Below are 23,419 nucleotides of genomic sequence, written 5' to 3'. Positions count from 1 at the left end.
AACCGGGATCGTGATTTCGAATCCCACTCAGGGCAAGGATGTTTAGTTTGTGTGTGCGTTTTTCTGTGTTTGTGTACAGGTAGAGGCCTTGCGACGAGCTGATCACCCGCCCAAGGAGTCCTACCGAATGTGTAAGATCTAGAAAAACCGAAGTGAACGGAGAAGTTCATGGAGGTAGGCCTAGGCCCACTGGGGCTGTAGTGCCAAGGGAAAAAAATCATGAAAACAAAATTATTATAAAATATTCTTTAAAATCAACAAGCGCCTGATATTGCCATTATGGTGGGCTGTGGTTTGCACATCACTGCTAAGAAAGTTGTATAAGTCACTTTTCACAGATGTGGGTGGGTCCAGGGGTGTGGGCGGGATGACAAAGGAAGCTCAAGTAATGCAGTACACAACACCGTACAATATCTTCTCGCGAAATCCAGTGAAACATGAATAGAGCGAGACGCAAATAACCCTAAAATCTCACGGTCCCCCAGACTCACAAAAGATGGGAATGAATAAAAGCCACAGCGCTCTCATTCTCAAGAAACACACCGCATAACGATAAATACGAAACACGGCCGGTACGGCAGATCCAGACATTCATTGTCCAGCACAGAAACTCTCATTGGCAAGCCGCCTAACTCGGTTTGATACCTGCTTTCCCATTGGTATCTTGCTCGGTTTATTCGAATCTGAAGAGGGTTAAATTTCAATGGGGTTCATGGCGTTTTATCTGAGAAAATAGAAGTAGTTACTATAGGATTCTGACGATGGTGTATAAAACACTGATATGTTGGGTTTTTGGACTTTATCCATCTGATAAAGTGATCAGTGATTGGTCCAGTGATTGAGGCTAGCTCTTTCTAACGGACCCAACTGAATAGGTGTTTTCCCTCACCTGAGGACGGAAACAGATCCAGTTTCCGAAACGTCGTGTTTTTATTTGTTATCTTCAAAACCAGGACGATGGATAAAGTCCAAAAACTCAACATATCAGTGAGAAAATAGAACTCATCATACACACCGCTGTGAGGACCTCAAATCCTACATCAAAATAATAAATCCACTCTCTAAATTTTATTATCTTCGAATCAGAGTTGTTTTACACTCTTAATGTGTTGCAATAAGAGCTTGAAATGTAACGACCTGTTAAACAAGTTAAACATATTTAATTCTATTTTAGTGTGTGTGATTACAGTAAGCCTGATTGAGGAGGAAATTTAGAGGAGACTGAACTCGGGTAATGCTTGCTACCATTCAGTCTAGAACCTTTTGTCTTCTCGTCTGCTGCCTAAAAACATAAAAGTTAGAATATCCAAAAATATAATTTTGCCTGTGGTTCTGTATGGGTGTGAAACTTTGTCTCTGACTTTAAGGGAGGAACATAGACTGAGGGTGTTTGAGAACAGGGTGTTGAGGAGAATATTTAGGCCGAAGAGAAATGAAGTCACAGGAGGTTAGAGTAAACTGCACAATGAGGAGCTTCATAACTTGTACTCTTCTCCAAGTATAATTAGAATGATCAAGTCAATGAGGATGAGATAGCAGGACATGCAGCACGAATGGGGGAGAAGAGGAGTGCATATAGGATATTTGTGGGAAAGCCAGAAGGAAATAGACCACTGGGAAGACCAAGACGTAGGTGGGTGGGCAATATTAAAATGGATCTGAGAGAGATAGGATGGGGCGGCATGGACTGGATCGATCTGGTTCAGGATAGGGACCAGTGGAGGGCTCTTGTGAACACGTCAATAAACCTTCGGGTTCCATAAAATGCTGGGACGTTCTTGAGTAGCTGCAGAATTGGCTGCTTCTCAAGAAAAGCTGGAGAAACCGCCAATTGTGCAGCTACTCAAGAACTTCCCAGCATTTTATGGAACCCGAAGGTTTATTGCCGAGTTTATTATTAATTATGCATTCATTCTGTTTGTAATTTTTACTTCTTGACAATATGAATATTTATCAACTAACAGTGTTTAGTTACAATTTAATTTTAATATTTCTTTATTATAAAGGGATATGTTGTCATAGTTTAATCTTTCAGTTTATTTTAAGGAAGGGACTTCCGCATAACCTTCCCCCCCTTCTCTATATTTTCCTCGTTTATAAAGAAATAGGAGAGAATTTTAATATAACAATTTTCTGAGATATGCTTCTGTGTACGTTGACAGATAGGTCCACCTCTCTCTTCTACCCTGAAGATAGAGACAGCTGGTTCCTCCGACACGTTAGTCCTATACACCAAACTATACGCCACAATATCCCTTAAAGTTTTATTTCCATATTCTGATATATTTCCTGCCGGTCACGGTAGCCGAGCGGTCTAAGGCATGCACTGTCTTCGCTCGCTCGGAAACCGAGATCGTGGGTTCGAATCCCACTCAGGGTATGGATATTTGTGTGCGTTTTTCTGTGTTTGTCTACAGGTAGAGGCCTTGCGATGAGCTGATCACTCGCCCAAGGAGTCCTACCGTATGTGTAAGATCTAGTAAACCGAAGTGAAACGGGGAGTTTCATGGAGGTAGGCCTAGGTCCAAATTGGGGCTGTAGCCCCACAGAAAAAGAAAATATATTTCCTACAAAAATTTATTAGTCTAATATTTACATATCCAAGGTTTGAACTTAAAATGATCGTCCTGTAAATGAATGGAACACAAATTCACAGAGGAGTTCAAATCGACATGTAAAGACAGGCCAGAAAGGAAAACAATTTTAAATAGGTCATAATTCTGATTATTAAAAAATACCACTGTTAACAGCGATATGAATAGTTTTCATTTCAGCAATTCAATAAAATGTAATTGAGAGAGAACTGAATAATGTCAGTGGTAATTCCAGTGGTCACTACTTCAAAACAATCCTATTCAAGCTGCCAAGGAAGCTGATATTTGAACGCGATAGAAGGGAAAGCTATTCTCGGTGAAGCAATTACATTACCTTGCGGCAAAGAAAGTATCTTCCAGACAACGAAAACTGCCCAGAGCTGCTACACTGGGAGCTGGGGGCTAAATGGCAGTGGAATCGGAGTTTGAATCCCGATATGGAAAGTTGTCTCGCCGTATCCACTGCTCTGAAGCCAACTGAGCGCCCTATCCAATAGGTAAAAGATTTCTCCCTGGGGTAAAGAGGTCGGGGCTTGATGCTGACCACTGGTCCCCATATGGTACTTTGAGCGAAATATCGGGATCTGTAACGTTATGTCACGTAACAGATATTATCGTTGTGTAAGATTTGAGGTTTTCACAGCGGTGACTATGAGGAATGCCGTATTCTGGGATTTGGAGCCGTGTAGACCTTATGTGAACAGCCACCTGCTCAAGCATGCTCCTCGCTCGCGGATTTTTCTTCCATGAAGATGGAGACGATATGTTCCTCCAAAACGTCGGTTCACATAAGATTTACACGGCATCATGTGCCCAGAAGACGGCATTATATCATTGTTAATTTTTTTCCTTGGCACTACAGCCCCAGTGGGCCTAGGCCTACCTCCATGAACTTCTCCGTTCACTTCGGTTTTTCTAGATCTTACACATTCGGTAGGACTCCTTGGGCGGGTGATCAGCTCGTCGCAAAGCCTCTATCTGTACACAAACACAGAAAAACGCACACACACAAAGTAAACATCCATGCCCTGATTGGGATTCGAACCCACTATCCCGGCTTCCGAGCGAGCGAAGACAGTGCACGCCTTAGACCGCTCGGCTACCGTGACTGGCATCATTGTTCATTAAGGGCTAAAATTGTCGTTAATTCTGAGAATCGTGAGAAATATATAATTAATTTTTTTTTTTAATTCTCTTAGTGCGGGGTGGAGTCCAACTGGGTCCACTCGGCACGGCGGTCACTGATTGGACTATCGTAGCTTGCCCCGGGTGAATAAGATGATGGAAAATTTGGTGGAATGAATATTGGCAGGGGAAACCGATGTACTCGGAGAAAACCCGCCCCAGCGCCACTTTTTCTACCACAAATCCCACTTGACCAGACCCGGGCTCGAACCCGGGCCGCCGCAGTGGGAAGCCAGCGACTAACCGCTTGAGCTATGGAGCGGCCTCAGAAATATAGGAATAGAGTCCGCGGAAAGAATGCAGAGTTCTAAACACTAAAACAGATGTTAGATGTAATTAAAGCTATGTTTTGAATGTTTTAAGTTTTATGTGAGTACTTCATGCAGAGAAATGCCATTAGACTGCACAGTTATATTCTCGTCCGCTTCGTGTTCAAGGAGTTTCTGAAGCTTTGGAATTTGGAGAGAATAACGCAGACAATAAATATTGAACCTCTGTTGTCACTAAGCCCACATCTCTCATTCAGTGGAACTTAATGGCAGGTCATATGACATGACAGGATCAACGGGCTTCAAGAATATACTGTAGGATAGAAGAGAAATCTGGTCATACTTTTCCACTCAAGTAGGTCCTCAATTATCCTCACGAGGCTGAGTGGACCCCTTCCAGACCCACTACTTCTCAGAAAATCTGGTATTGCCGGGAATCGAACCCGGACCTCTGGATCTGTAACCAGGAACTCTGACCACTAGACCACAGAGGCGGGCAAATTGTTTATATATATAGATATGTATGTTTGTATGTTTCTCACATATCTCGAAACAGCATTAATTTATCGGTCCTTGTACTGGACAAGCCGTGTTTTTTGTGATGACGATAGTGAATTTTTGAATAGTGTTTGCATGAACTGTATGCTTAAGAAGTTTATAACATGGTGACTGTTAATTTCAGACTCGAAAGGTACACCCAATCATGAAGTTGGATTCACAGAATACGCACGGCAGCTAATGTTCACTACAAGAGCGTCCTTCATTTCTAGACACACTGTTGCAGAAACTGGTTTGAAAACTTGGTTTTAACGAAATACAGAAATGTAGGGTAAACAATGGCTGTTGAGTGCAGGCCTGAAAGGGGTCTGAAAGACTTAATATTGTGGAAAGCGAAAGAGGTGTATGAAAACTTAGTACGGCCTTCCACTGCTGCCAGAACAAAAGGAAGATATTGGACACTATTAATAGCATAATATTTCTGGTGAGTTCACTCTCTTTTTACGCGTATGTTTTCAGTTCATGAATGTTAATTTTGATGTTCTCTTAAAAATAGCGTAATAGCGATAGGTCTGATAATCAGTGTCAAAAACAGGGTAAGAATTTTGTAATTATGAGATGACACAGTATGAAAAATTCCTTTTAATTCTCTCGAAAGCCGAGATTTAGGGGGCTAGCGCTCTGTATAGAGGATGTGTATTTAATTTTTCTTTGCAGTGTGTGCTCGAGACAGCTTTTGTTCTGATAAATATTTAGTGAGTTTTTTTTTTTATTGCTTGTGGGGTGAGAGTAAGTCCCTTGTACTGCGGCCACTTCTGGATCTAGTAAGTTACTAATGAGTTGAGGTCGAGACAGGAACAGAAATGCCTGCAGATTTTTATCTGAAGTACGCGTTTCTCCGACTTAGCTAAAATTGGAATGTGTCACAGATTTAAGTGAAACTCCCCACAATCGAACTTCATGAAATCCATTCAGTAGCTCTCGAGTTGTTACATGCGGGCAGACATATGGCGAAGCAAGATGCACATTTTAAAATTGTTTTTGGCGAACGCGCAGAAAATTTAATTTATACTGGAGACAAGCCTGCTTTAATAGAGGTATGATGTTGCTAATTGTCATAATCTATGCGAAGAGAATACATAAAAAATAACAAGATTTAAAATTGAAGTACGCTCTGTTCATATTGTACCGTGGATACCTGTTGCTAGGCAGCGGCGCGGTAAACATGCCTTCGAAACAATAAAGAAACGGTGTTCCCTATGCTCTCCGCTCCACGCATTCTGAGACATGACACATGTATTCTGTAGGTCCGTGCCACGTCTGCATAAGGGAGCCGGTTCGAAGAAAGAAGGGAGAGTAAGGAATTAAAATTGGAGAATTGGGTCGAGTTCTGGAGGGTCGGCTTTCCTAGGTGATTGAACAAGAAATGGCAAGAAGACTTCATAGTATTTTGAAGTGAGAGTTCCTGTGATAAATTCGTTGCCAGGATAGCGTGTCCTAGTGATATGTGAAGTGGGTAGATATTGTAGAAGAAGTTGTCCTAAAATCCCATCATCCAATCCAGAACGCGTTATTATTAGTCACGGAATCTCGGACGCATGACAGAATTTTCCAAATGTGTTCTTCTTAACAACTTCGCGCATCTGAACAGCCTTGATGTTGAAGAAAGCAGTCTTCTGGGATTTGGCACCGTGTAAATGTGGTGTTAACCGACGTTTCGGAGGAACGTCGGTTAACACTACATATACACGGTGCCAAATCCCAGAAGACTACTTTCTTCATAGTCACCGCCGTGAAAACCTCCAATCTAACATCTTTGATGTTCATTCATTAAAGAAATAAGTATAGTCATTTATTATACTCAGATGCTATCTTCCTGGTAGTTTCTAGACAGAATGTTAATTGAATAATCACCTAGACATATTTACGCTCTGCTTAAAACCTAGTGAAACTATTAACAAAATTAGAGATGTGATTTTAAGGTGACTAGGATGTTGTTAGGCCGGTCACGGTAGCCGAGCCGTCTAAGGCATGTACTGTCTTCCCTCGCTTTAAAACCGCGATCGTGTGTTCGAATCCCACTCAGGGAATTGATGTTTAGTTTGTGTATGTGCGTTTTCTGTGTTTATGTACAGGTAGAGGCCTTGCTACGAGCTGATCACCCGCCCAAGGAGTCCTACCAAATATGTAAGATCTAGAAAAACCGAAGTGAACGGAGAAGTTCATGGGGGTAGGCCTAGGCCCACTGAGGCTGTAGTGCCAAGGAAAAAGAAAAAAGGATGTTGTTACAGAGCTATTATTAATGGTAGGAAGACTACTCTGCTAGAAACCAGGTCCCCTTCTTTCTATTTCTGTTCGAATTATGAACGGTGGCTTATAGAATAATATTCATTCGTTGTGTTTCTGATATCTTCCTCAAATTTTCCGTTCGTTCGCCTGTGTAAAGGAATTCGCTTCCCCGTACATGAGGGGAACAGACCATGCATCCGTCGGTTTATTTGCTTTCCGAAGCACTGACACCTAGGTAACAATCTCGTATGTCGAAAATGAATTAGAGACAGATAGAGAGAACCAGAGCAGGCTTCTGTGTATAAGATTCAGGTATTTGTATCTAGGCTCAGAAGTATAAGACGGCCAAGCACTCTCTCATCAGCATCCTCTCACAGTAATATTAAAAGTCGCGGCTGTGCCATAGCTCAGGCCGGTTGTCCACCGATGCGGCTCGGGTTCGAGCTCAGGTCAAGTAATGTGGGATTTGTGGTGGACAAATTGGCACTGGGGCACGTTGTCTCCGTGCACGTCGGTTTCCCCTGTCAATTCTCATTCCACCGACTACTCCACAATCACCAACACCTAGGGCTGGTAGAATAGGCCAGAAGTGGCTGCAGTACAAGGGACTCAATCCCACATCATGAGAAAATAAAAAAATCGTGAAAAACAGAATTACCGCGTCAGATAATTCAAACCAACCTCACAAAAACAATCGTTTATCTGAGACAGGCGAACTGAGGGTCAGCCAATCAATTAGAACGAGGAAATTCAGAGAATGTATTTTCTTTCGCTTCTAGCGCCAAGTCACATATCCGTGATGAAGAAAGTGAAAGTGCAGTTACTCAGCCGGCTCTTAGTAAATACCAATAAGTATCACATGCATGAGAAAAATCGAGCAAGCAATAAAACGGGAATTCTGTCTTCGTTGAAGATTAAACCATTGTCACGTGCTGCAATGACTCTCGACGGGGTTTTGGATTGGAGATTGGATTTATTGACCGCTTACAGGTCGTAACTACAGATCACTATAACAATATCGCTAATTTCCAAATTTTACAAACCACTGCAGAAAAAGCCAATTCTTAACAGTCTGTTGTGTCTTTACTAGTCGTTCCCTGGTAACGGCCTCTAATAGAGGGGATTCTTTAACTACACCGATCAAGTCTTCTCTTCGCAGACTCCCTTAAAACTAACTTCTAGGCTTGTCTCGGTTATAATATTTCGACTCGGACCTTGTAGAAAAATCAGTTCATTATTATACTCCAAGTGTTTCTGTGGGAAAGTGTTTGTTTTTTAAGGCGTTACCTAGTAACGGCTGCGTATATTTGCCTATTAAGAATCTGTTGCCTAACAGCGAGTATAATTTCGTTGTTTGTGTGGAGGTCGTTACCCAGTAACGGATCTACAAGCTACATTATGCACAGAAGCACCTGGATAATACTCGTATACTTCTTCAAAACATAGCAGTAAAAATGTGTACCACGTGTTTCAACAGAAAACAACACTTTGTCCACACCTTATATTTATGTGTTCCGTATGATCCTCAGAGCAAAGTGTAGCTACGTCCCTAAAATGTACTGAAGGACTGGTTGTTATAATGGAAACGCAGTCTGTTTTCTGTGAGGTAGAAACTGAATTACTGAGACGAACTTCAGGCTTCAAAAGTATAGACTACAAACTGAGTTATGAACACATCAAAGAGCGAGCACAATATTACTTTTAAGGGAAGATCTTCAGACTGAATTTAAAACTTCTTACATCAAACATATTTCAGACCTGTTGTGGTGACTCGGCTTCATAGCGTCTTTTGAGAAAAAATGCAAAACCGTAATATTTTTATCGCTGATCACAGTGGCCGCGCGGTCTAATTAATGAATGAATGTGTAAGGAATTGGCCTTCTCGGCCCTTGCATCGCGACCTTAACCTTGCGGTCTAAAGCATGAAATTCTTTCACTCGCTAGAACACTGACATCGTGAGTTCGAATCCCACTCAAGGCATGGATGTCTGCGTTTATTCTGTGTTTATCTTGTCTTGTATAGATAGCGGTTTTGCGACAGGCTGATCCCCCGTCCAAGGAGTCCTACCGTCTGTCTAAGGTTAAGAAACTGATGTGAATCGAAGCGTTTCACGGATGCCCTATGCTCCAAGTAGGAGCAGCAGGAATAAAAATAGAAAAATTTTATCACAAGGAAATTTATCGTATTTTATTATATTATCTAACTTAATTTTTCAACACGTTACAATAGAAATGTTGCTAGTTGTTTCATTGAAAAGAGCGGTGCCTGCAATTGTGGATGGATACAGGACGCGGAAACTCGCTAATAAGATCTAAATTTTGTGAAAATGTTACATTGCTACAAGTATTATGTCTTTGGACATTATCCACCTTCCTGTCTATTTTCTATTGTACCCAACTGAGTAGGTTTTACCTGAGGACGGGGACAGAATCCACTCTCCGAAACGTTGTATTTTCATAAAAGAAACAGGACGGTGTTTTATAAAATAGACAGGACGATGGATAATGTCCAAAAGCATAATACTTATAGGAGGAGCTTAAACTCGCTGTTTCATTCTTTTATGAAATATATATGGACAAATACCGTCTTAAGTGCAACAATTTTATTGTAGTTTTTACTTCTTTTTCCTCCTCCACACTACATGTTTCGGCCCTAAATGGCCATCATCAGGTGTGTATCACTCACGTAACTGTTACACTGCTTGTTAAAAATGTAAAAATCACAGTCTTTCTAATTGTATAAAATCTTTGTTAATCTACACGCGTCGATTTGATTTTTAAATTAGCACTTTTTAAACCCTAATTCAAGTTAAAATGTCTATAAGATCTTTGTTCTCTTTCTTTTTCAAATTAATTTTTTTTTTCAGGGTACATGCCCTATATCTACCGTGCTGCAGCGGCCACTTCTTGTTTTTATCGCTGTTCATGTGTTGTCTGTAATATACAAATATTTGTGTTACTATCTTATGTTATGTCTTGTTATGTTATTCTTATATGTTTATACTGTTATTTGTACTTGCTCAGTGTAGGCGCTCTCTGTGTGTGTCGCTGCTTATCTTTAATACGTGTGCTGTCTGGTGTATTTTATGAAATGTTTGGTGATTACAATGGCCAACTTCTATGCACGAAATTCGGGCAAGAATTGAAGATCAAGAGATGGTTGTAAGTCCTATATCCGCATTCTTAATTGAATCAAATTTAGATACATTTTCCTACCAAACACGAGCTCTACAGGTATGGAATACTGTGCGTCTGAAGTTGGTGGTTCTCTGTATCTGCTGACTTCTCTTAAGATATCTATCAAAAGAAGTATGGAGGTTGAAATTAAGTATCTTTTTACAAAATGTGAACAAAATCTTTAAAATAGCCGTGCCATAGTTCAGGTGGTTAGACGTCGGCTTCCCACTGCGGCGGCCCGGGTTAAAGCCCAGGTGAAATTATGTGGGATTTATGGTGGACAAAGTGGCACTGGGGCAGATTTTCTCCGACTTCTTCACACACACATCGTTTATCATCCGGGGCTAGTACAATAGACCAAACAGTGGTCAACGTGTAAAGTGGACTCAGTCTAAACCTCCCCCCCCCCCAAGAAACTATGAAACAAAGGTCATTAAAGGAAAAGTAATTAGGGACACGTAAATAGCTCTGAAGGAAATGTTAGCAACTGCAGAAAGCGTCCAGATGGAATTGTACATAATTGGAGAGCTTACGTTTGTTGCAGAAAGGCATCTAATTTCAATGACAGTAACACTGCGAAGATGGGGCTTTCAGTTGGCTCTCAAGGACGATGAAAGACTGAAGTTCTTTTTATAATTTCTTGTGTAGTTCTAACGCATTAACATTTGTCCTCATCATCAAGTGGTTTCTGGAGTTTAACTGAAGCGAAACTTCCACAAATCCCTTCTGTAACAAAAGTTTTCGCTTCACAACTTCAAGGCTGTATTGACGTTTCGATCACAGAGTTCGTAGCCTACTCGTTTGCCTGGATCCAATGCCTGGTACACCGAGTTTATTTGTTTTCAGTTCTTTATATCTACTTCAGTTGCGCTCATATGTGATGCTGCATTCTTGTGGAAGGCAATAAGTAGTGATCTGTTCCAAGTAGGCACTTTGAATGTGGTACTGAAATTGATAATGAACCAAACCAAAAAATAATACGCACTTCTTACATCCCCAGTATGTAGTGTATATGTATATATAATCTGTGGCTTGAGTCCGCAAACGAACTATAGCGATCGAGCGACCGCCGCTTGTCGGCACAGTTAGTGCCAAGTTTAGCGGATAGAGGGTGTTGTGTGGTCAGCGCAACGAATCCCCACGGCCGTTAATTTCGGTTTTCTATATATATATATATGAGAATATATTGTGATCGTGGAAGAATGGATCTCAGGATTTCGGCGGTTTTACAGAGTTCGAAGCCCATCTCAATAAGAAAGAGTGGTTTTTCTTATGCCATATATCTACGACGTATTTTAATATCTGTATAGAAATGAGTACAAATTTAAGAATGTGTGTATGGATGTTGATCGAATTGTATGGATTGAATTGGTCTGGCTGAGGACAGGGATCGATGGAGGGCTCTTGTGAACAAGCTAATGAACTTTCGGGTTCCATAAATCACTGGGAAGTTCTTGAGTAGCTGCACAATTGACGGCTTCTCGAGAAGTTTTCAGCTCTAGGAATGAGTGAGTGATTGAGTGATGTTTATATGTTTCTATGTATGTTTTTTGTATGTATCGATATATGATTGTGCTTCTCGTTAGCGCCTGATTAGATGCAATGATTTTATGCATATTTGCTATTCAAGAATTTATCTATTCTAGATCTGTGTTTGGTGAATTTTAACATTTCATTTTCAAAAAACAGGACTCTTTATATTGGCTCCCCTCCCAAAATTTAATATTTTCCTGTAATACAGCTTTAAGGATTTGCATTATACTGTGATGATTATGAAGGCAATCTCCCTAAATAAAACTCAGTAAGTGGCATGTTCAAGATATATATGGTATGAGCACTAGGGGCCCAAATATGTAGTGCTCATTTTGCTAAATTTCACATACCAATTGTTATATGAAATGAATCCCTAATATATGTAAGACTTGATGTTTTTACAGCGGTGACTATGAAGAATACCTAAACTTTATATTTATAAAAACTTTAAGATCCGTTTGTGCAAATTTTGATTCGATTTCCTATCGGAATTTGTTCAAATATATTAAAATTAAAAAAAATGAAACAGAAAAAGAAGGATTGAAAAGGGAATCGCGGTTGTGTGTTCAGAGCAGTTGACCTCAAGGGAGACTTTCTGTAGCATTCGGTCTAACACTTGAAAAATCATCTTCCAATTCAATACCCGTGTCTGACTTTTTGAAACCGAAACGGCATTAACTGGATGAAAATTTGTCATGTAAAAATATGAAAGAAATCCCGAAAGATTAATTAATCATCCTTGCTAGTGTCGCCATTTTGAATAAAGGGAAGTTGTATGTGTTACGAGTTCTGCCGAGGAGTTGCTGTTTTGTTTCTCTTACACGTCCCTTCTTGCAGCCAGAAGTCAAGGGCACGCTGTCTGAGGGGCACGCTGTTAATTTGGGCAATTTAGATTATTTTCTTTTGCAGAAATTATAAACTTGCCGAAACTTTGTTTGATTTACAATCGAGTTAGCGACGTAATGAGCCTATGTGTGTGTTTGGAGAAAACAAGAATTCGCAACGAAAATTACATTGTGTCTCAGCTGGCAGCTGACTTGTGTAATGTGTCATATATGTTTACTTTTCCAGCCTCAATTCTGTCAAGTTCACTTGTGCAAGTATTTGAGGCAATTTATAGATGGCCACTCTGCACGCTAACCAATTTATAAATTGTTGTTGCTATAGATACCACTCACTTTAGCATTTTAAAATCTTATATTCTGCCCACATATCATGTTTGTATGTTTCTTATGATTCTCAGAACAAACAGTTGTTATGTATATATATATAATTAATATTTCGAAGTTTGTAATGGAGATGCAGTGTGTTTTCTATTAGGTAGGAACTAACTGCATGAGCTAGAATTCTTCTTGGGAAGCTAATCGTTGTTCATCTAGTCCAGAATTTATCATCCTTTTATATAATAACGCCGAAGATCACATTAAAATCCTAGGCTTATGTGAGAGGATACTAATAACAGAGATTTTATATATGTATGAAGGAAATGTGTGACTGAATTCGTGTAGGTCAGGATAGGACTACTGGAAGACTTTTGTGAATTCGGTGATGTAAGAACTGAATTTCTAAATGTTATTAAATCAACTTCTGTTTTCGAATTGTTATAAAAACCCTCGGCCCGTAGTTTGGCAATGTCGAGTAAGTAACGATCTCTCTACACGAGATGGACCAAGTAACTGGTTATATATCGTGTAAGTTCTTCGCTACACAAAATGTCTAACTGTGTAATGATAAGATGTCAGGAAAATATTCTGTGTGTCATTGGAATAAACTGTGTCCTGCAAACAATATTCCGGTTCACCTGTGTCACCAAACGATAGCTTTGTGCAGCACGTTAACAACAGTGGGACGCGTTTATTTTTAGTCTAACTTTTGTATCCGGAATTCAGCTATGGGGACAGTCTTAAATTCCAAACAACGAAATCATCAAGCGCTTCAAATCCAAGACTCCCAAATCCATTCTGAATGTACCTTGATACATAAACAACCAGAGGATTGATCAGGATCTAAAAATGAACATAGTGATCAGTGAAATAAAAAAGTGGAACACCAAATACTTAAGGAAATTAGAAAACCACACTCATGCACTAGCAGCGAATCTCCTAGACAATAGCGAAACTACACATAGACTGAAAAAGTGACCGTCCTAACTCTAGCAGACAGATAGGAGTAAAACCCCAATACAAGCATTAATATGATACCTAAGGAGGTAAAGGTAAATTTTTCTCTGTGCTCAACGAATTAAGCACTATGCCATGAAGGTGTATGGGGGAATGGATGTATAGATCCACATTTTCTTAAACTAGGCACTAGCTGGAGTTGAGTGGTCAGCTTCACGCCTCTGTTGCTTTACGCAAGAGGGGGGGAACTTACCTAAGTAAATAGAAAGAAGTATATGATTTACACCACTGGGCATAACTCATTCACGAGTCAGTACTTACTGAGCACATACATTTATTGCAGATCCTGCAGATTATATACAAGAATTGTGTGAAAAAAGGAAACTTTTATACCCGACTTGTGCGGTTCTTGCTCACATGTAACAGTTACTAAGAGCGCATGCGCGAAGCTGTTGCTGCAATAGGAAATGAGATGAAAGTGTATAAAGGATTAGACGTTCAGTGGAGAGCAACCCCAAGGGGCTTGGTTTCTAGCTAATGGAAGCCAATTCGAAAACTGAATTTAGTTTATAATAATTTGGGCTCTAAACCCTTAAGCTGGTAATAAAGCGGTTGAAAGGAAACACAACTTTGTATTCAGTGTTACATCACAGCAGCGGTTAACTCATAATATAATATACAGAATTGCTGGGTTTTTAGACTTTTTCCATCGTCCGGTATTCTAGAAAAAAAACACGACTTTTCTCAAACTGGATCTGTTTCCGTCCTCAGATAAGGGGGGAGAAGACATGTACTCTGTTGGGTCTCCTAGAAAGAGCTAATCTCATTCACTGGACAAGGAAATGTAATTTCCGACTGTGTGTAATGTGATTAGCCTCGCAGCAGTAGGTTTGTATCTCTATAAAATGAATATCAAGACCACTAAGGATTACTGCCTTGTGGAATGTAACACTGTGTAGTCTGGAAGATTGTTATAAAAGTTTCGGAGAAATTTATCGACTCCATCTTCTAGGCAGAAAAGCCATTCTTTATCTCTTAATTTTCAGGTAACAGGGTTTTCTCCCAAAATATTGATAACTATTCACGAAACTACACGGCGTAAAATTCCAGAAGACAAGGATATTCATAGTCACCCCTATGAGAACCTCTTAACACACTAGCCTAGTAGTTAGTTAGTTAGTTATTGGAGAGGGTGGGTTTCCCCATGCACTTAGACCAGTATTGGTCTATTGTGCTTCCCTCTATGATATTCTACCAGTCTCTATACCCTACCGATATTGGTGCGTACCATCAGTCCCGACCGAGCCAGCGAGTTCGGCCTCTACTGGCTTGGCGGTATCTATAATGCTTCCCCCATCTATGAGAGGCGTTAGAGACTACTGTTGGGCGGGAAATGTCTTTGAATTTGGCTCAGTAACCTCCTTTGGAACAAGTCCCTCCCGGAGTACTTGTTCCCTGAATTTTTCCGCCCTTAAAAATTCCACCACCTCCGCCAGGTTTGAACCCGCGTACCACGAGTCATGAGGTGGGATCGTTACCTCTAGACTACGGAGGCCGCTTCACTAGCCTAGTAAAAGCTATCCTTATAACATGCCATGGAGGCCCATAGGGTTGTGAGACGTTGAGGGTCCAACATTATCTACATAATCGATTCACAGATGGCGGTAAGTTTGTCAGCCTTACGTGCCGGCAGCCCTTAACCCCCAAGAATATTCCAAGAATATTCATGGTACCCATTTCTGTTAGAGGTTGAGTCGACCCCAGGGTCATAGTTTGCCTGGAAGGATTAGATCAATTAAGAAATCGAATAACCTCATTGGGAATCGAACCCGCGATCTTCCGGCTTGTAGCATTGTGCCTCAACCTAGTACGCTACCTCGTGCCCACTAACCCAGTGAAATATGCAAAAGAACAAAAAACGTGCATATCTGAAAACTGTAAATCTTCTCCGAATATAATAATCACGCCATTTGTGAAAAGTTAAAGCCATTTCTACTGTTTTCACGTCGGATGTGTAGGAAACGAATTATCCGCGTTTTAATCATGTTTGTGAATCTGTAACTAAATTTTTACGTGGCAGTGTGAATACTCGCATGTAGCAATATGAAGGGTATCAGCCTTGCACGAGACTCAAAGTTGATCTACAGCTTACCCGTCTGTATCCCACGCTGAAGTCAGCGAGACCCGGACAAAATACGTTGGATGTGTTGGAAGACAGGATCTCATGGCTCTGCGTGTCGTTGCTGATGCTCATGGCTACGCTGCTATTGAGCTCCATCTTGCCTCAGGTCACTCAGTTACTCCTCTGGTTATCATCTGACTGACTGTACATCCAATGATAAATTGTGGTTTGAAAGCACCGATAAATGTCCCATATCCAAAATGCACTTCCCGTAAACACATATGTCCAAAGAGTTTTCTGCAATTCAACTGACAGTTATGTATTCACTGTGTTTGTAAAATGTTATTAAAATTTAACTTCAATTTTCTGTGATTCAATTTAATTTATTATCATCACGGATGATTATTCTATATATTTCGTTGCTAATTAAATCACTTATATAAGGACAAATTCGGATTTTTCGCTCAATTACTCAATTAAAACTGATTTTTTCTTGGATTTTAATATAAATATAGTCATAAGTATAAAATGCAAAATACAGTCTTAGATGTAATATTTTTACTTTTATAACACGCGTATTTATTTGCATTTAATTTCAGGAATACTGTTAATAAACATTTCGTTGCTTTCACTTTAAAATATATCGCAAACTAACCCAGTCATATCGTCAGAAGGTAATATAAGAAACAGAGAACACAGGTGATATAACTTAGGTACTCCTCTTTCAAGTTGAAAATGGCCAAAAAACTATAAATATAAATATCGTTTACGGATGACTTAAGGCTATTTCATTTTTATCAGAAATTTAAATGGTTATCGGCTGAAATTTTCTTCTTCTTTCTGAGACCAATTTCGAACTTCCTGAAAAAAAAAAGAAACTGTTTCCATTCACTCCTCGTAGCACATCTAATTTCTTGTGCACTGAGCTCAGAACACTACTCTTCTTACTGACGTCTTAATATGAGTTCTTCTGTGAACCTAAGGTAATTTTCGAAGAATTTTTAATTTAATTTTTATTTTATATAATTGGAGAACAGCTCTTTCAGTTAAATAATATAGTGATATCTTTTAAACAGGTTCGTAAACGTTAAATTTTCTGCCTGTAGTTGTGCACCACATAGACACGACACACAATTAACACCAGCTATTGAATATCATGTTCCACATTTTGTGTAAAAATTTTGTAGTTCTTATTCGAACTTTCGAATTCAGAGATTGCGCATGCGTAATTGTCTTTCATGTTCGTGTTAAGTCTGAAGTAAGGCGGTAAGGTTTGGTTTCTTCGATTTAAATATGTCTGTAAGCTAAAAAAGATTACGTTATTTTCATATAAAAAGTAATTTATCTCGAAACTGATGTTAAAATTTCAACCACTTCTTTCCTGCTGTTGTCCTAAGTTTGTTTTGCTTTATCTACATATTATAACAGTTTCATTTGAAGCCCAGTCTGTTCACAAATTGCACGCTGTAGAGGCTCTTCACAAGGAGAAGGGAGAACGGTGAGATGTGGCAGTCTCTCTTTCTTGAGTCCGCAAGTCAGGGTTGTGGATAAAATGCAGAAGATGACAGAGACAGTTGCGGCTTCACTGAGGTCCTTCGGTGCCAGGATGTACGACTGCCTCGCCTGGAAAAGAATCAACATGAAAGTGTCACAGAACGGTCTTAGCTGTGTATTCATATATTTTCTTATTTACTTATTCATGCTTTCTATAACGACACAGTCAGTAGCCTCAGTGGTCTAGTAGTTAGAGTTACTAGTTACAGATCCAGAGGTACCGGCTTAGATACTTGGTGCTACCAAATTTTCTGAGAAGTAGTGAGTCTGGAACGGGTTCCACTCAGCTTCGTAAGGATAATTAAGGAGCTGCTTAAATGGAAAATTATCGATTCTGGTCTAGGAAACCGAGATTAATGGCCTTGGGGATTTGTTGCGCTGACCACGTAACACCCTCTATCCGCTAAAGTTGACACTAACTTCGCCGACAAGCGGCGGTCGCTAAGTCGGTATATTTCACTTGCGGACTCAAGCCACGGAGTTTGTTTTTTGTTTTGTTTTGTCAGTAGCTCAGTGTATACAGCGCAGCATGACTGATTAATACTAAAAATAAAGTAAAGCTATCCCTGTAACAGACTTGGAGGCCCATAGGGTTGTGAGAAGTTGAGGGTTCCACATTATCTAGACAGTCTGCTCAAAGATGGCGGTAAGATTGTCAGCTTTAAGCGCCGGCCGCCCTTAACCCCCAAGAATATTCCAAGAATATTCATGGTACCCATTTCTGTTAGAGGTTGAGTCGACCGCAGGGTCATAGTGCGGCTGGAGGGATTAGGCAAACTAAAAAAAATCCACTTGATCGGGACTCGAACCAGCGACCTTCCGGCTTGCAGCATAGTGCTGCGACCAACTACGCTACCGCGTGTCCCCGATTAATGAATAGTATTTAGGAAAATATGTGGAAGATACCGATGCAACCTAATTTGAATTACTAGCCTCTCATTTTCTCGGAGAAATGAGAGAAATCATGGAGAATATCAGTCTGGAAATCCTGCTCTTGGACTGAGATTTGAACCTGGAACCCCTCCCCGAATATATATCTGAGTGTTGATATCTGCACCGCGATTTTCAGTAGGATGGATTCAGAAAGCTCTTGGGTTCGGCTAGGGTTCTTGGACTTAGCTGATACAGCGCCTTTGAGGTAGGAGTGTAAGGCAGTAGGGAAATAAGATCTTGCGTTTGTATAGTGATGCTCACTCGACTGCGTAGTATGTACGGCGTCGATTTCAAGATGCACGGAAAGCAGGAAGAAAGAAGCGTTCTGGGCTTACGGTAAAAGAGAGTCCCTGAAATGGTAACTGAACCATGGACTCCAAAATATGAAACAACAGTTGTAATAATTCGACTTACACTTAAGTGAAATAATGAGTGCATCTGATACAATATATACAATAGATTTATCATAAAGGAACTATATCCTACAAGTGACGCCTTATTCAAAGAACTCTCAGTTAGTCCCTGTCCGCACTTTCGCACCACCTTCACAAGATGTTCCTTCAATGTCCACTTTAATATTATCATTCCATTTTTGTTTCAGTCTCCGAAGTGGTACCTTCTTTTAGGTTTTCCGATTAAAATTCTGTATATACTCGTATTTCTCATTTCTTTCGTGAGTTCTATACGCTCTGCACTGCTCATGCCTCTTGATTCGTTCCCCTACTTATATTTGACAAAGTGTATAATCGAGGAAGCTTCTCATTTAGAAGTTTTCTCCATTATTCTGTTTTTTTTACGTTTCTGAGATTCAGATATCCTCCCCAGCACAAAATTTTCAAACAGTCTTTATTTACCTATAGAGAGCGTGTAAGGTCCACACCCGTACAAAACAAACAAAGATACGAAAGCTTGGGATATGGCGTTGATGTTATGTTCCTCGCGTGGCCCCAAGGCTCAAATGACACCCTGTGGACATGCCAGACCACAACTGACGGTGATAGCTGCGCTTTCTTGGATACCACGCCCTCGTAATTAGCTGAGGCCATGCGGGGTGGATTGCAACATTCTGCCTTTACAGGCACGGAGCACTAGAGTTTGTAGATGCATGACGACATAATTGGTATATTACTGCTATTAATATTCCTATGTTCCCTCATAATTTACTGCAGGTTTATTACAACAACTAAGTTATACATCCCTAGTAATAATTCAAGCGTTAGGATCTGCTTACACAGTTTAAAGGTTAAATTTACTGTTTATACGCTTAATGACCAATACATCACTAGGAGTCAAAGACATTGTACGTTACAGTGTACAGTGGTACAAGTACAATCCTACAGATCAAAGTGGTTACTGTATGTCCATCCATTTTAATATTAAGCAACTCCCAGTTTGTCTAAAGAATCCATTTTTATATGATTTGCATAACAAACAACGATTCTTCCCTCAAACAGGGCTTTCTGATTGATCTTCTTAGTGGAGATATAGTGTGTCTTCTTGTGTGGTAAAAATTGCATGTTTAAATATTGTGACATTTAGATCCATTCCTGGACAACAGGCCAGAAAACATGCACTCTTTACAATGAATAAGCAGGCAACAATCGGATAACTTCCGTTGCCATGCAACGCGTTATAAATCCAACAATAGAGAAAGTGTTGTTTGTAGGTCACTCGCGTATATCCATTGCTGGACAACGGATGTGTTTGCTATGAGTATGCCTAGAGAATATGTAAGTAATACAGAACCGAATCAAATGAGAATGGGATTTGGAGGAGTACAAGTTTTATACACCATCGTCAGAACCCTTTAGAATCTATTAATATTTCACGCTAACAGGCAAAGCCCAAATTAAAAAGAGAAAAGAAAAGCATGAGAGCAATCAATCATGTTGTTGCGACAGGTTTCAATATGCTGAAGTAGCATTCTCCCTATCCACTCGCCATTATCTCCGCTCTTATGACAAACTGGATGTTTGTTTGTGGGATGTAAGTTCGTATTCGGCTATAATAGAGCCTGAAAGCAGCGACCTTGAATAATATGGTCGAGGAATGTCCCTTTCACACGCCAAATAAGTTCTTGTTCCACCACGACATGGTGCAGGTGCAGGGGACCGCCTTCCTATAGGGAGGTTAGCTCCTACTGTGCTGAATGTGCAGCCTCGGACAGACGATAGAAGACTGAAACCCTGGTTGAGGAAGCTGGAGTAACAGTCCCTCATCGGAAACACATAGCAGGAAGTGTCACTGCAGTACAAGAAAAGTTTAAAGGGTGTGGGATTTTCTTGTGCGGCGGAGCTGTGGAACAGTGGCAGCGAGCCTCTGTCCTATCGACCCTCCTCTGTTGTCTAGTGCAGGAGTCGAGAGCGTCACCTGTAGATTCCAGCGCTTTTTTTATCATTTTCCCTCACGAAATTTATGATGAACGTCTGAAGGGACACGAAAGAATGGGACTCATAAGTAAAGAAACAAACAAAGAAAGTCTTCTTCCAGTTATGACGTATATACACTTTCCATTCTGCCACGCATTCAGCTGGGGTTGCAGACTTTTTCCAGTTGAGATGTGTAGTTGTTGTGTATATCTTTTCGCATTTAAATCTAAGGCCGGTCGCTATAGCCGAGCGGTCTAAAGCACGTACTGTTCTCACTCGCTCTAAAACCGGGATCGTGGGTTCGAATCCCACACAAGGCATGGATGTTTGGTGTGTGTACGCTTTTATTCTGTGTTAGTGTTGTCCTATATTCAGGTAGTGGCCTTGCGACTAGCTGATCACTTGTCCAAGGAGTCCTACCATGTCTAAAATTATCAAATGGAAAAACCTCAACACCATAGGACATAAGAGGAACGGATTAAGTAAGTATTTGAGTCTAAGACAGAGTATAGTTTATGTTTTAATTAATTTGAACATCTGTTTAGTATGGTTACTTGCAAATGGCCTTCAACGTTTTCATTTGACAAAAGCGAGACTGCTGATATCTAGAAACATTATTTTTATTACGTATAAGCTTGGGAGGAAATTGTCAGCAAATGATGCCCGTGCTGAGTCGAGCTCCATGAGACGCAAGAGCCGGCTATTCAGGCTTGTTTACGGTCAGTTTAGGGCGGAGCAGAATATCACTTATTTATGTCCCCTGGAAGAAGAATCATAATATGCAGAAGCGGTTCATGACTTCGAGAAAGGCGTTTTAAGTAGAACTGTCTTATGAATGAGTTATGAGAAAGAATTTTCGACTGCAAGGAACCTTGCTCGTAAATTGACAGACAAAATAAATTATAACACTTCTGTATCATCAATACATAAACCTTTTAAAAGCGCTGCTTTCAAATACAGGAAACTCAGTGATGGACACAAATCTCAAGTGGCAACAATACAGCTCACAAATTTAAAATTTTAGAATATGAAGGCATTATTTTTTTATTGCTACTGGGGTGGGACAAAGTCCCTTGTACTGCGGCCACTTCTGGCCTATTGTACCAGCCCCAGATGATAGGTGAAGGTGATTATGGAGCAATTGGTGGAATGAAGATTGGCAGGGGAGACCGAAGTACTCGGAGAAAACCTGCCCCAGCGCCACTTTGTCCACCACAAATCCCACTTGACCAGACCCGGGATCGAACTCGGGCCGCCGCGGTGGGAAACCAGCGACTAACCGCTTGAGCTACGGCGCGGCCTTTGAAGGCCTTATATATTGTTTAGAACAGTGACGGGCGGACCTGTGAGGCAAACCGGACTTGCTAGGTAATGACACTTCAGCAGTATTTTATACCAATATATTCCCTCTATTCGCATTACAATAATTTGCATTTAACCCCCTGAATTAGTCATATACACAGTGTACGTATGAAATATACACAGTTTACTGCATCATTGAGTATGAACTAAAAGGCAAGGAAATTAAATCTAGACGGATTTGAGTATGTCGTATGATCCATGGTTTTGTGACCTCCTTCTTACAGACATTCAGTGATGGCGCCGTGAGTAGCCCGACAGATATCAGCCTGTAGAGAAGGCGACGTTCGTGTTTCTCTGTCCCGTGAATACAGGCATCGTCGGCAAACGGAACAAGATGAGTTCCAGGTGTCTCGGAGGCATTAATATTGGGGCAAAGGCGGAATGCTCAGGCAATCATCCTGCTTTTTTCTTGGCTTAGAATATTCGCCTTCTACCAAGGAATTTTTATTTCTTCTTAGTGAGAAAAGAAGCAACTAACTTAATGAGACTTTTCGAATTTCTAACTCTTCAAAGTTGCTTGCTGCTCTATCAGTTTTATTAGAAGAGTAAATTCCGATATTGGGCTGCATGAGTTCCTAGGCAAGATTCTGAAGCAGATCTCACTCGGTCACTTTTTCGAGTGGTGCTAAAGCTTATTTCATATTAACAGCGTCCATAATTCTGAACCTTACAGGAAGGTGACTGAGCCCAGGTTCTCAGTGACAATGACCCGTGAGTGTAGGACATTCTGAAACATCTCAATATCCAGAGCACCTCCACCATCGGGTGTGTAACGCGTAGAGAACTGCGGAGCTGAAATTTCGAGGTTGGAACTAACAACTTATTCCAAGAGTTTCAATCTCCTGTGGGTTAGAAACTTTACTAATCCAAACCGGGTGTTTTGCATTCAGGTCACCTGCAAGGATGGGCTTATTTCTAAAACTTAATAGCTTCGTGACCTCTGTGTCACTACGCAGTCTTTACAGGATTTATAAACAGCTGCAAGGAATGTTTCAGCGTTTCCAATCGGTGCTTCTACTGGTATGAGAGGAAGCAGGACTACACATGTGGTGACGGCAGTTCCTCCTTTTTGTCCATCTTCACGGCCAGTCCGATAAATATCGTAGTTTTGAATGTAGAGCCTCATGTGAGGTTCTGTCTCTAAGAACAAGGCTACATACTTTTCTACTTTAAGTCTTCCAATTTCTTTCTGACCTTGTAGGCCTGCCTCTCGTTGGCATTAACATTGAATGCTATGATTTTCAGAGCTCTATGATCTGCTGCTGGCAATGTTCTTCAACAGACTAAACACAGCTTTAATAATGACAGAAATCTTCCCCTTTTCTGTCGCAGCCCCTGAGAGCACTTTCATAATCTTCTACGCCATATTGGCTGCAAGCAACACCTAGTCCGTTGCCTTACTATTTACAATTTT

At 40.5% G+C, this 23,419-nt stretch overlaps 1 protein-coding gene across 1 annotated transcript in view; it reads right to left on the bottom strand.

Annotated features, from left to right (window-relative positions):
- The window catches only part of LOC111869141 (sex peptide receptor), a 36,750-nt gene extending 20,607 nt beyond the window's left edge, over positions 1-16,143 (bottom strand). The window contains exon 1 of the mRNA XM_023860384.2: positions 15,818-16,143. Coding sequence (XP_023716152.1) covers positions 15,818-15,943 — 126 coding nt within the window. The 5' untranslated portion in view covers positions 15,944-16,143. The remainder of the gene's footprint in view (positions 1-15,817) is intronic.
- Between the last annotated feature and the right edge of the window lie 7,276 nt (positions 16,144-23,419).

Source organism: Cryptotermes secundus, unplaced genomic scaffold (assembly GCF_002891405.2).
Source record: "Cryptotermes secundus unplaced genomic scaffold, Csec_1.0 scaffold618, whole genome shotgun sequence".
Lineage (NCBI taxonomy): Eukaryota > Metazoa > Arthropoda > Insecta > Blattodea > Kalotermitidae > Cryptotermes > Cryptotermes secundus.
This window is presented reverse-complemented; position numbering and strand designations above follow the sequence as displayed.